The sequence below is a fragment of the Martes martes genome (genome assembly GCF_963455335.1).
Source record: "Martes martes genome assembly, chromosome: 7".
In the NCBI taxonomy this organism is placed as follows: Eukaryota; Metazoa; Chordata; class Mammalia; order Carnivora; family Mustelidae; genus Martes; species Martes martes.
The window spans coordinates 67,521,251-67,535,711 of NC_137894.1; the positions used below are offsets into that span (position 1 = coordinate 67,521,251).

Here is a 14,461-nt window from a genome sequence, read left to right on the forward strand (position 1 = left end):
CTAGACTGTTCATTTCTTTCTTTCTTTTTTTTTTAGATTAAAAAAATTTTTTTTCTTTATTTATTTGACAGCGAGAGAGAGAGAGAGATAGATAGATCACAAGTAGGCAGAGAGGCAGGCAGAGAGAGAGTGAGGAAGCAGGCTCCCCGCTGAGCAGAGACCCTGATGCAGGGCTCCATCCCAGGACCCTGAGATCATGACCTGAGCCAAAGGCAGAGGCTTTAACCCACTGAGCCTCCTAGGTGCCCCTAGACTGTTCATTTCTAACACAGATCTTAGTTTGTGCTTACAAATCCATTAGTAGGAATTGAATGGCAATTTGAACTAGTGTGAGCAGAGATGAGATGAGATGGCATAGATACTAGCTATAACACACTGAGATTGTGACCTTGGGGAAGCCAGACAGAGTCAGAGGACTAGAGTTTGGTTTCCAGCTCTGTTTCTTACTAGACTTTGGGCAAGTCATCTACTCTTACCACTTAAATAGAGTAATAATACCCATCTCACAAGGTTGGTGAAGATTAAAATAAATAAGAAGCACATTTTAAATCATACAGCACTAACAGTTGTTAGTTACTTCTCTTTGCTTCATTGCTTATTTCAGCTGGGTTTGGATCTGGGTTTCATGAAAGTGTCATTCTAGGAGATTATCAACCTCAGCTCTTTCTATATAAAATAAATATATTGCTTTATATATGTCTTTGTAAGTTATCTGAAATTGTTTTTGGAATACATTAGAACATAGACCATGAATGAATGAATTAAATGGACAAGTGAATCTGTGGAGGTCTCAGTCTAGCCCTGCTTGTAAACACTAAGTGTGCTAAGCAGACAAAGTCAGAAGAAAGATCTTAGCTTTAGTCCTTGCTTTAAAAATGGCACCATGGTCTGTGAAATAATTGAACAGAAAAATATAATTCTTTTTCTCTTTTCCCAGTTCTGCCTTAAAATCATTAACTCCTTTCAAATGTATGAGCCAGAGTTTTAAAAAGAGGATTAATGAGTATAAGAACTGCTGTTGTTAACATTCTTCAGAAGTGAGTGGCCCTAACCAAAGTTCAATGGTCTTTTGGTAAACCCTGCTTCCTGTCTAAAAGAAAGGAAAATCAAATCATCAGCATAATAGAAGGGTAAATCAGATGCACATTTCCTTGAAGACGAGTTTTCCCTTCTTTTGCTTGCTTCCTTTTGCTGTTTGTTACTCTCTGCACCTGTCTCACACCCAGGGAATGAATTTTATAGACCTCAGGATGAGAATATCTTCACTTCATCAGGTCACCTGCTCTGAAGCGCTCAGTCAGTGGTTTGGGGAGAATGAGAAAAACATATTCTGTATTGAGGTTCCCATGGGTAGACCTGGTTACAAAGGTTTTGTTTGTACTTAACCCTCTCCATCAGGCTGAGGGATGCCTCAAGATGCAGCTGGAAGCCAAACTCTTTTGAGGGCGGAGAAACATACAGCTCTAGTTCCACCAGCGACCTAATGAAATGGTTTTTCATAAGGTCACCAATGAGGTTTTCATTTAAAATCTGGGACTTTACTCCAAATGCCCAGATACTTAAATTCATTAGCCATTTTCAAAGAAGCATGTGGTAAACAGGAAGTGCTCTAATGAAATCGGGCATACAGTGTCCACCTCAGGACCCAGGTCACATGAGAATTGAGTAGTTTTCTGTAGACTTTATAGAGAGTAGGGTATTAGGGACGAACTGAATAGGGATAAAAGGACAAAATCATTCAAAGCAATAGCCCTGAGGGAAAGTGGTGACAGGCGGAAAAAAAAAAAAAAAAAAAAAAAAAAAACCAACCAGTGGGATATTAGGTTTTTTAAAGAAAAATGTTTAACTAGCCTGTGAGTGTCACACAAGCATGTTTTAATTCCAAACATCTGAACCCAGTGTACATTTGCAAGCAATGGTGGGCAATGTGGATAGGTTGAAAGGAAAAAAGAAAACAGTTGCATTTGGCTAATTAAAATGGCACATACCAATTTCTGAAATGAAAGCTAACCATTATCTTCGTTTGAAATTGCAGCTCCTGGCAAAGTACAGAGGCTTGCAGTGGGGTAAAGTACTGCGACTAGAGGAGGTGCAAACCAAACTGGGGGTTAGTCTGGAAGAAATGCTGTGGATCACAGAGGATGCCCTTCACCCTGAGCCCTATAGCCCTGAGGAGGTCTGCAGGTGTCTGGGAATTAGCCTGCAGGAGCTTCAAACCCAAATTCTGAGTCCAAACACTCAAGATGGTGAGTCTGCAGAAGAAAGTGAAGAACATGCTTGTTCCCCTACTCACAGCTGGAAAGATTCCAGTTTTCCCATGAATTTTACTGATTTTGAAGCATACTTGAGGGTATTTGGAGAATGTGTATGTTTTGGCAAACTTAATTCTCTAGATTCTGGGCTTCATTAAATTCATTGATTCATTCATCAATAAACATTTTCTGACCTGCCATATGCCAGGTATTCTGGCGAGGTAAATGTGGATAAAACATGGTTCCTGCCCTCGAGAAGTTCCTACTTCAAGACGTTTCCCTTTCTTTTCCTCTGTGCATTTTTCTGATTATTATACTACGTGCACAAAAAAGCCTAGGTTGGAGCAGTGCTTATAACTGCTGAGACACCCCCTGGAACACCAGGAAGTTCACTGCTTAGCTTGGAACGTGTTGCCCACCTTTAGCGTGAAAGCTTTTTCTGTTTGCCTGCTGCTTTCACGTGATGTTGTTTTCACAGTAATAACATCAGATCCCTGAGATGACGGTAAAGGTTGGAGGTGAGGGATGCAGCCCTGGGGTGGCTTCTCTTCTTAGAAGTAAAAGTTGTCTATCTGTGGGCAGTCACCACTGGGGAGCAGGGGCATCTAGCTAAGATCCAGTTGTCTCTGGAGGGAGAGTTCGGGTGGGAGCTTGTAAAGGCCGGCCTTCAGTTCAGTGCATTGCCTAAGCTCCTTAACGTGGATGCTAGTTTTCTCCTCAGTTTGGCCTAATCCTGTGCTTTCCCTACTCCCTGTTGAGTCCGTACAAGCACTCAGACAGTATTGTCTTGGTTGAACCATTGTACTTACTAATTGCATCTTGGTTGTGCCTCTCGACTTTTAATCCTAAACATCACTGCCCTATTCTGATGGAATCTTTACTCTTTTCTGAATTGCAGTTCCTATCTATCTTTTTTTTTTTTTAAGATTTTATTTATTTATTTGACAGAGAGAGAGACAGAGAGCACAAGCAGGCAGAGAGGCAGGCAGAGGCAGAGAGAGAAGCAGGCTCCCCACTGAGCAAGGAGACTGATGCGGGGCTCTATCCCAGGACCCTGAGTTCATGACCTGAGCCAAAGGCAGCGGCTTAACCCACTGAGCCACCCAGGCACCCCTATCTTAAAAGTTCAATAGAATTTTTATCTTTTCCATATCCTTCTCAATCCACAGCTTGTTCTCTTTCTCTGTACCCATGTTCCTTTTTCTCTGCATTTGCATGTCTTTCCAACCTCTTTTTTTTTTTTACCATTAAAAAAAAAAACAAGTTAATTTCCCAGAAAACCTTGGAAAACACGAAAGATACTTTCCTTATCATAGTACATGCATTGCTGTTTATGTATATATTTAAGGTTTCCCCCACCAAATAATGGTTTCATTGTTTTTATAAAAACGATGCATGCTTAATCTTACTCCTTCATCTAAAATAACTACGCTACTAGCCCACTTGCAATGCTTTCTATAATTTACTTACACTTTGTTTGTACTCAATAAATCTATGTTGAATGAATGAATCCATTTTATAATTCTGTTATCCTTAAAAGGTTTCTTCCTCTTTTACTGTTGGAATTAGTAAGTTAAAAACCCAACTGTGAGCATAAATCAGTCGGTGGAGTTCTAGAATCTCCTAGATCCATGTCACTTGATTTACTTTCGAATCTAACTTCAGCCAAATTTCCAGCTGAATTCTCTTGGCACTCAGCTTTTACTTTAGGGATCAAGATCTGTTGTATCCTCACCTTGTTCCTTCTGAGTTTGTGCTTCGCTTGGTCCAAGACCTCAAGAAAACATTTCTCTTAACCCTTTAGATGGTGCGATTCTTACTAAATGTGGTGCTGCACTTAGATTGTATGAGGGGGCACGGAGATGACATAAGACCGCAGCAGCAGACTCTGGAGGGTGCCTCCGCCCTTTATCTGGGTGCATACACTTTAACACTCTTAGTATCGACTAGTACTAATTTTTCTCATCAGGGAGATCCATGCCTTTCTCAAAGGGATGTGGAATCCACTGTTCTCTTTCAGCCAAAATTGGTTTCTTTACCTGGTTATGAGTGTGAGTTGGGAGATGTGGACCGTGAGGTGACAGTGTAGGGAGAGATGTTTACAGTCAAACTGTGGCTCACAGCCTTTGCTATGCCAGCCAGACTTCCAAAGGCTCATGGACAATTGTTTTCTCTTTCCAAATTTCTAATAATTAGATTTGGAAGTGCTCAGAGGCCATTAAAATTAAACATACAAAAGAAAATCCTCAAATCCTTTAGACGTTGTTTAGAATGGCCACAGTCCATCACTAGGAACTGGCAAGGAGTAATTTAAGTAGTATTTGTCAGGCCTTCCCCACAGGTAGGAAGAGTCTAAGGGTGTGGTATGGTGTGTGGGTTTCTAGAGGCTCAGGGGCCAGGCTGATTTGAGGGAGGGGAAGTGTCTCTGAAGGTGTGAACCACGAGGAAAAGACGAAGCTGTGGTCAGAAGCAGGAGAGGTGGGCACACACAGCTGGCATGGAGGTGGGCCTGCTGCTCAGATGCACTGTGCTGGGCTGGACACGAATCTCAATGCTTAGATTAGCAACTGCCTGGGACCATGTGTGACAAAAGTGCTGGCCAGTTGCTGGCTAATTTGTTTGGATCCTGTGATTTCCAAAGTCAAGAGCAATAATCAGGCTTTTGAGCAGGCACGGGGCACTGACATGGACTGCTCTTTAGGAAGACATCTAGAGTGAAAAAACAACAACAAAAAGTGTTGTTATTTGCTTTATGGTTTACATATTCCTCTTCACTCGCATCATATAGTTTGAATTTCACAACAACTCTGGGTCACATTGCTATCTTCATTTCATAGGTGAAGAAAGGAAGGTCAGAGAGGTACAGGATTTGTCAAGATTTACAGGTTAAGTGCTAAAGCTAGATCCCAAATCCTTCTTTTCTGATTTAACCCAATTTTCTTTCTGCTATTCATTTTTTTTTCTTCTCAGCACATTAATAAGCTGGCCTTAGCAACCCTGCACCATCAGATAATACTGACTTTATTTTGGTTGGCCCTAATTTTTTTTCTTGAAACCAGAAAGAGGTGATGAACATAGGTTACTTTGTGGTTGAAGAGTTTCCTTTTGGCTCTTTCCCATTCTGGTGCTTTGGTCTTAGGAGTCTAAGATCATGTGGCATCCAGTAGCTTGCTTAATTTAAGGAGCAAACTCAACTTAATCAAAATGTGCATGAGTTGTATTATAGAAGAACTGCGAGAAGCGCTGTGGAATTTCTCATTTGATAGAAGTGCGGCCCTCATAGACGACCTCAGTTAGGCCTAAGAAAAGTGGTTTGTTTTTATGTGATGGAAACATAAAGGTACTTCATAAAATAAAAACAGTCAGTTGGTCAGTAATCTCATTTTCTAATTAAGTGTTCTCAGATAGTAAGGAAATTGATTTAAAAAATAGCTTGTAAGCTATCAGGCACTAAATTCTATTACCTCAATGCATTTAATTGTTCTTGTAAGAATTTTGGAAGAAAAGTTTTCTATGAAGAGTCTAGAAGAAACTCCAAAGGAAAATATAGACCTTTCTAGAGTTTACAGATATTGGTTGAGCAGAAGTCCTTAAAATCTGGTGATGGACTTCCAATAATGCCAAATAAAATGAATCCTTCAGTTTTGTTGTTTTCATTTTCATAATATAATATAATATAATATAATATAATATATTCTTATAAAACAAAGTATTGAAAGGATAAATCAAGTAACTTTTTGTTATGCACAAAAGATGTGCTTTAAGTTGTTTTGGAAATCAAGTGTGGGGAAAATTAGCTTTCACTTAGTCCTTTTCCCTTTCCCTCTCTATCTGGTCTCTCTGTTTGTTGCTCAGTTCCTGTTGACTTCTTGGCTATCTGGCCACAGAGGGCAGGATCATGCCAGGAGTAAAGGGCCTTTATTTTCCTGGAAAATAAAACTTTGATCTCTGATCACTTGGGGATAATGCTTCCTTTGTGGGTTTTCCTCTTCTTCCTTCAACTGTGTGCTTTATATACCCCTATTCATTGGTTTACCTTCCCTTTTTGAATATTTAAGGAACTAAACATGAATGTGAACATATCTTATATATATGATTTTAAAGACATGACATCTTAAAATGCTCAACTTCTGTAGGAACACCCAGTATCCTTGTGTTGGAGTCACGCCAGTGATCTGTGTTGTGTACTGGCCAGTGCCTATGCCACTGACGGGAACCTCCCCCTAATCCCACAAGGCTCCTGAACCACCCTGGAGTCACAAAAGTGGGAGAATTCTGGAATTTTCATCTCCTTGCATGAGACTTTTAAAAGAGCTAAGAATGAAACAAATTCTGAAGGTATGTTTTGAGGAGCAGTTGATCCCTACAGTAGTCTTAAATATATTTGGCCATCTTGAACTGAGACAGGCCCAGAATGAATCTATGAACTTGACCACCTCTTCATACTCTGTACCTTCAAACCCTCAAGTTCCCCAAGTATCTCATGTGAATGTGATTTGGGCACATCTGGCAAGAGAGGATGAAGTGTGATAGAGAGTTGTTAGATCAGTGAGACTAAACATTGACCTCTGTCAGACACTCTGATCCTCTGTGTTGAGGACGAGTGTTTTCCTCTCTCTAGGAAGGTCATCCTTGTGTACCAAGCCCTTAGCTTCAGGGAGACCATACCTGGTATAGGGAAGGCAGAAGAGGACATCTCCCTTCCTGACAATGGCAGACCCATGGACTCTGGTGACCTACAGCTATGAAAGCAAGCTGGAAGCAACTTTTCTAGCTTCCTATGAAACTCTCACACAGTAGTTACTAGAGTAGCATTTCCCAGAGATAAACCCTTGAAGAGTCACAGCAACTAAATATGAGCCACAAGGAATCATCTTCTCCGAGGATTTTTGTGCACCTCTGTATTCCCATGATGATTAGCACATGTTTGCTGAATGAATAAGTGACTTAAATGAATTTTCTTCTCTCCATATGGAGAAGTAATGGGTAGGAGGCCAATTCAGGGAACTCAAAGTCTAAATAAAGGGTGTTATATCTAGCTTTTAAAAAAAATCTGTTCATCCTGTATTAATAGTAATAATGGTATTAACAACATCTAACACTGAGTAATGTTGTAAGCACTTACACTATTCTAAGTTCTTTTAAAATATTTGCTATACTTGTCCTCCTGTTTAGAGTACCTGCATGAAATAGTCCTTTTCCAGGCTGGAAACTGGTATAAACACCTTCAGACACATACATTCAAATCTTGATGCATTCATTCACCCTTAACATCATCCTCCCCACCCTCCTAATCTGTTCATACTATTGAGATATGACAATCAAACTCCCCAAATTAGGCAGCTCCTGGGGAACAAAGAATTTTTTGGTAGATGCTGTTTTTGTTTGTTTGAAATTCTGTTTAGAAGAGAAAGGCAGATGCATTTTCCATTACAATACTAATTAGGCTTGTGCTCATTGACATAACTGTTAATAATGCTGAATATTCCTTTTTCATTCTATAAACTAAGAGTGATATCAATGTTCTGCAGCCAACAGAACATTCTGTCTTGCATCTCAGTGTTTTTAACAGTGGTCTTTGAATTCACACCGGACTTTCCTTAAAACCTTTGAAATCTCTGTAAGTGAAATAGAGCACAGGCTACATAGATTTAGTTTCGAGGAACATAAGGGATAAAGATTGGCTTCAGATAATTTTGCTGCTAGGAACATCTGTATGGTAGGTTTCAAGATTTTGCTATTTTACAGATGAGGAAACTGAGGCACAGAATGATTAACTAGCCCAAGGTCACACAGCTGAAAGTGGCAGAGTTGGGATTCAAGCCAATGCAATGATTCCTGAGCCCTCCTTCTACGTAAACCCTCCCTCTTAACCACTGATGTGGGGCTATATTAGGCTTTTATCAGAGAAAGGGATTTATTATTTAGATCTGACCACATGCAATAGTACGAGCTGTTTAAACAGTACATAAGGAGCTAGAACCTGAAGTCGACAAGAAAGACAGTGAGGCAGTGATGATTGATGTGAAGTGGAGAGCAGCAGGGACAAGCAGGAACCCATGAGCATGACCAGAAACAGGAGTCGAACTCTCACCACCTCCGGGCCTGCAACTTTGATGATACCAGTGTCCTTCGGGGGAAGCTTAAAATGTACTTGGCCCAAGAGTCAGAGAAGCTGAAAGGAGAGTCAGTGGGATTGGGACGGGGGTGCTGTGGACCGAACTGCTGCTCCATGCCAGTGAGGTGAGCTGGCAGAGAAGTGATAAGGTACTTGAGCTGCAATGGCACCTGGTGTCCCTGCTTAGACCACTGAGGCATGAAAAAAAAAAAAAAAAGCCTTTCATCTTTCTTAATATATTTTTTTATTTGCTTGTTTCTCCTATAACCACCTTGTTTCCTGGTCCTGCCAGCTACCTTCTTCACCCCAACTGCCTCCTTGGCCTTGGCACTGCTGGTGCCCCTGGGCTGCTCAGCCCTGACTACCATCTTGGTCCCAGCCCTGCCAGCCTCCTTGGGCCTGACCTTGTAGTTCCTGGCTACTCAGCCCATATGCCTTTTTGACTCTGGTTTTGCAGGCCATGCCACTCCTGGCTGCCTCAAGGGAAGGGAGAGGAAGGAGAAGAAAGGAAAAAGACAATTTCTAAACTTTTAAATATGTGTTTTTCTTAAGTCTAGGATCTGTGACTTGACATTACTCAGTATTCCTTTTGCTTGAATCTATCGTGGATGTATCTCTACCTTCAGAGAGGTGAAATCATCAAGGGGTCAGGTGTGAATTTACTAGACCCTCTGTTTTTTGTTTTTTGTTTTTTTTTAATTTAATGGTTTTTTTTTTCAGTGATCCAAAATTCATTGCTTATGCACCACACCCAGTGCTCCTTAATACCCTCTGTTTTGAGTAGAATGAAGCTTCTGTGGGTAGGAGGACAGCTGACGTCCCACTGTGTGCCGTGTTGCCCCTCTGCTGCTTTAGATTCAGAAAACACCTTCTATAGTCTTCATCTACCTAAGAGGACAGAATCTTGCTGTTCCTCTTTTACTTTTTTGTTATTTTTGCTTTCATTTTCACAGTTTTAAGTTTCCATGAAAGTATTTTCTTTGTATTCAAAGCTGCTTTTCTTATAGTTAAATCTGTTTATTTTGGTCAAAGTTATCATTTCCTGTATTGAGGTTTTCAAGCTGATTATGCTTTAGTAACAAGACCAAAGTCTCAGTGGCTTGACCCCTGAAAAGTATGTTCTCTCCACATATTCAACTCAAGGCAGCAGAGGAGTCTGTTCATCTAAGACATACAGGGTCCCAGGCGTGTCAGGGGGACAGGGGGGAGGATGGAGGAGCAGGGGATCTATCTCTATACATTTGTCCATAATTCCTGTGGCCAGAGGAGGGCAATATTGCTAATCACTCACTGTCTTTTAACATCCCCTAGGGGGTGACACCATCACTCCTCCTCTCATTTCATTGGCTCAAGTAAGGCACGTAGATGTGAAGAACTTCAGTGGGGGTGGGGAAGTGCAGTTTGTTTTAACATGTGTTAAAACAAAGCATGGGGAACATGTTAGAAACATCCCTAGTGACACCCACACTTCCCTGTGCTGTGTAGCTCTGAGTCTCATCCTATCAAATCTAAGTGATGAGAGCCAATTTACTTGCTCATGTAAAATTATGAAACTGGCCTTTCTTTCCAGACATCTGGGACAATGAATATTGTTCTTGACCAAATTCCAAGTATTTTCACTTAAAAATTAGACATACTGTGATCTCTTTTTATGTTGCGCATTTCTCTCACACTGGCATTTTATCTGCGCTTTGGTGAAATCCTTCCTAGTTCTTGGCTTGTCACTTTCTCCCTTGTCTTGTGGAGTTCACACAGACTCTTTTCAGGAGACTGTTTTTCTAGAGTCTTAGGGTATGGTCCAGGAAAACAGCTCTTGTTTGAAATCAGTTGTGCACCTCCTATGTCTTTGTTATTTTTCAAAGCACCTAGCTTTAGGTGGAAGGAAATGTCCTAATGAGAACTTCTAAATTAGAAACTGTGTACTTCTTCCTTTCCACATGAGTTTGTGTCCAGTTTGTTTCCACACAGGTCTAGAGAAGTAACTAGGTATGGATCTAGGGACTTCGAGCAGGTTATTGCCAAATTTTAATAGTAATGACAACAAAATAATGACCCATTGTGTCTATCTAGACCTTCATAGTTTTAGTCTCATGAAATCTCAATTGACCTTTATTTGTGCTGCAGATTTCCTGATGAAAACATGACATGGGACCACTTTATGTTCAAAGGCAGAGACATAGTATAGTTTTTCTTTTTTTCTTAATTCTTGAGGAAGCTGGTTCTTCATATTGTCTTCAGGCCGGAATGGGGTGGGAGACAACACAAGAATGAGCACCTGCAGTCCATTAGTGCTGCTGGGAAGTCTTAATTCTAGCAAGGGGTATTGATGCAGCAAAAAAGACGGGAGACCACCTCCCTGGGAATAGCAGTAACATTAGTCTTTTAATGAGAAACTTTAAAATGTTCTAAGAACAAGGAATATAAAATTCTACTCGATTAACACAAAATAGCAAGGTATGTACTTCCTTTCTGTGTTTTAGTCCAATAGGGGAAAGGAGGCAGAGAGGATGCAAATCAAAAGGGAGCTGTCAGACAGACAAAGAAAAAGGGAAAAAGAATCTGATGACAGGAGAGAGACTAATGTGTACACAGAGCTGGCTTATGGACCAGCACGTAAACACAAACACAGAGAGAGCACAGAGCCACTCAGGCCTGCGTGCATTCACTCCCCACGCTGGTCCGCAGGATGCTATGTAAACACGTGCATAATCACGGGCTTCTGTGAACCAGCATCCTCCTCATCTGTCTCTGCGGGATATGACCGGCTATGTTGCAAGTCCCTGGAGAATAGGAACACCTTATGAGATGTTTGTGAGAGGGTGCCCCTTTTCTCTTCCCTAATATCACACCGCATTTTGGAAAGCCCAGCTGTAGTGTGGGTCTACTGTCTTCAGTACTTGCCATGAGGAAATTAAGGGGAGGGTCCCATTTAGCCTGCGTCGGAGTTCCCTCACTCTCCTCCTTCTGCCTTGTCCAGGCCACCTTCCTGGTCTGAGCTAGTGCATCCCTGTCAAAAGCAAGCTCTGGACAGCAGCCCATGCAAGCCGGTGGGTCTTGCATGGTGGGTGACAGAGCTGCTCACTTGCTTAATCTCTTGTAATTTGGCAGAATCCTACCTTTTAGATCATAATGGCAAATAAATGAGTAATATGAGTAAATAGGGGTAAATTTTTATTCCTTTATTCAATAAGTACTCAACTGAAGGGCAACTATCCAAGCACTGTGCTAGGGCCTGTGATCAGTAAGGCCAGCATAACCCAACAATAAGATAAATGCTGAAGTGTTCTGATGAAAATATACTACTTATTTCTCAGATAAACACAGAGTTTCCCTTTGCCTCTCCTTGTCCTTTTTGCTCCCTTATGCTCCTCCCCCCTACCCCCCGTAATTCAATTAATAGAAGATAGCAAAGACAAGAGCTCATTTCCGTTTATGCTAAAATATTAGGACAGGCCAGCTCTAGGTAAGTGTGACCCTTGTTTTCCATAGTCCTTCGTTCAGCTCTGCACTGACCAAGACTCCTTCCCAACTCCCTAGGCCCCTTTTCAAATGACTTGAAATTGTCTTGTCCTTTCACTTTTTCCAAGAACAAAATTTTTAGGGATGTTCTGGGAAGTTCATGGGCAAGAAGTTTGCTCAAGAAAGAGAGGGAAACAAAAATGCGGCTCATCCAGGAACTAGCTTTAGATTCTTTCTTCGCTGATGGGATGGGAGCCAGAAGTGGACATGTGTTGAGAATTAGTTGAGAATTATTGAGAATTTATTGTTACATTCAAGACTCTTTATTAGGTTCTAGGGTCTGGAGAGGAGGACACATCACTGCTAATGAGTCACAGGGTTTCACTGCTGCTGGGGGTGGGTGCCAGTTTTTGGCTACCTAGCATCCAGGCCCCTTTCCTAGGGAAATCTCACATGTGTAGGTTGATGAGAGAGTGGGTCTTGCTTCCTGCCGTAGCAGCTGAATGGCCCGATTTGCCTCTCCCAGGTCACTTTTCACCTGGCTATGAGCAAGGGCCTCAGGTTCCTCCTGGTGTTCTGACATGTGCTTAAGTCTGGGGCTTTAAGTCCGCTGAGCACAGGGTCTGTTGTTACGGTATCTTGAGTCCGATGTCTTATCTAGACTTGTGAAGTGACCGTGACAGTGTTCTTAGCTGCTATAAAGATGAAGACAGCCCAGCCCTTGCCCTCCTAAAGCAGAGTGTGATGACTGTAATTAGAAGGGAACACAGTAATTAGGGAGTGAGGGACTCTGTCTTGTCATCAGAATGGCCCTGGAATTAACAGGGGCTTTGTGTGTTGCCAGAGTATAAAATGCAGGTGTGGGTGACAATAGCAGCGTGAGGCAAAGCCTTCAAGGTCAGAGAAGTAGAGTTTATTATGACGCTGACAATGCTGGCTCTCGCTGCTCTTGGAAATCTGAGCAAGGGAAGTTAGAAACATGTGGGATGTCCTTACTCTCCACAGACAAGATGGCATTATGTTGTGGATTTGCGAATATTCACAAATGACTCTTGGAATGTAGTTTTCCATGGATTAATGTGGTTTGTGTTGAAAGTGCTTATATATATATATATATATGTTTTTTTTTTCATCTGTGGTTTTGCTTTTAAAAGCAGGTAAAGATTTTTTTCCTCTTAAATGTAAAATGCTAATTTAATTTAGTGTTTGCAGCATGGGAATGGGATGCTAATGTGGCTGAAAACAGCAGTTCATTTTTTGTGGGTTTGACCATTTCAGAAACTTCACATTTCTGAAAAAATATTATTAGGAAAATAAGTTTGAAACCACAGTCCAACTTCAATGAGGAATATATAGTATTTTTCCATTCTCCTGCTTAAATAGTCCAAAGACTCTATGCCTCAGAGCAGGGACTTATTATAACTTTGCTGCATAGGAAAACAGAGGACTCCAGAGCAGATTCTGAAGTGGTTTTTCCCATCCACCTCTGGGTTGCTGTTCTTGGAAAACAACTCTTGGGTTAGCCCAGTGGAGCCTTTTGTTTTGAAAAGAAACTGGCCAGTAGCGTGTAGTTCCATGGGGGTACAAAGGCAACTGAGGACTCAACTGCTTTTAGCCCCTCGCCCAAACACCAGCAAAGTGTTTTGGGGTATGAGAGTCTCAGAAAGATTCATTATATACATACATGAGAAAGATTTCCAGTTCTCCCGGAGCAGCATATTTATTTATTTTGTTGTGATTAATCATCCTGAGATGAAGTTTTTACCCAAGCCTGATTTCCCAAATATTGATCACTTTTGAGCATGTTAGCTGAAGGCCAGCACTCTGCATTCTTCCACATCCACACAACCTTAATGCAGTTTGGTAGTAGAGGCGACATGAAGAAACTCTGTGTACTGAGGTTGGGGGAAAGGATGGTCCAGACGTACTCGGCGCCCCTCAGACTGACTCCTAGGGCACACTGGGAGAACCACCCTTTTAGAAGGACTGATCAGTGAAGGAGACTTGAAATCCAGTCGTGTGAGGGAAGCTGGGTGGTTGGTCTGCGGAGGAGAAAGCGTCACTGCTAATAGTCATGGTATTTCACCACAGCTGGGCGTGGGTGCCCTAGTTTGGGCTACCTAGCATCGGGTCCGATTTGCCTCTCCCAGGTCGCTTGTCACCTGGGTGTGAGCAAGGGGCTCAGGTTCCTCCTGGTGTCCTGGCTTGTGCTTATGTCTCAGAATTTGTGAGCTCTCCAATATCTTTAAAATAAATTACTTTTTTTTTTTTTTTTTTTTTATGGAACGCTTCACGAATTTGCCTGTCATCCTTGCGCAGGGGCCATGCTAATCTTCTCTGTATTGTTCCAATTTTAGTATATGTGCTGCCGAAGCAAGCACAAAATAAATTACTTTTTTGATTAAGTTAGTCCATATCGGTTTCTGTTGTTTATAAACAGGAATCCTGACTGACATAATTGCTAAAAGCCTATAATGGTTTCTTATTTCTAGCTGAAATTTATAACCTGGATCCAAGGATAGCTTTATGGAATCTTGTGTCTGTGTTGTACTATATGTAGAATTTTGGATATTTGTGCATTCAGGTGGGGGGAAGGTCTCTAGCTTTGATTTGACTCTGGAAAGTTTCTGTA

The 14,461-nt window shown here is 41.5% G+C and overlaps 1 protein-coding gene across 1 annotated transcript in view; it reads left to right on the plus strand.

Annotated features, from left to right (window-relative positions):
- The window catches only part of GALK2 (galactokinase 2), a 77,788-nt gene that overhangs the window by 45,161 nt on the left and 18,166 nt on the right, over positions 1-14,461 (plus strand). The window contains exon 6 of the mRNA XM_080809723.1: positions 2,036-2,246. Within this exon, the coding sequence (XP_080665849.1) occupies positions 2,036-2,246 (211 nt within the window). The remainder of the gene's footprint in view (positions 1-2,035; positions 2,247-14,461) is intronic.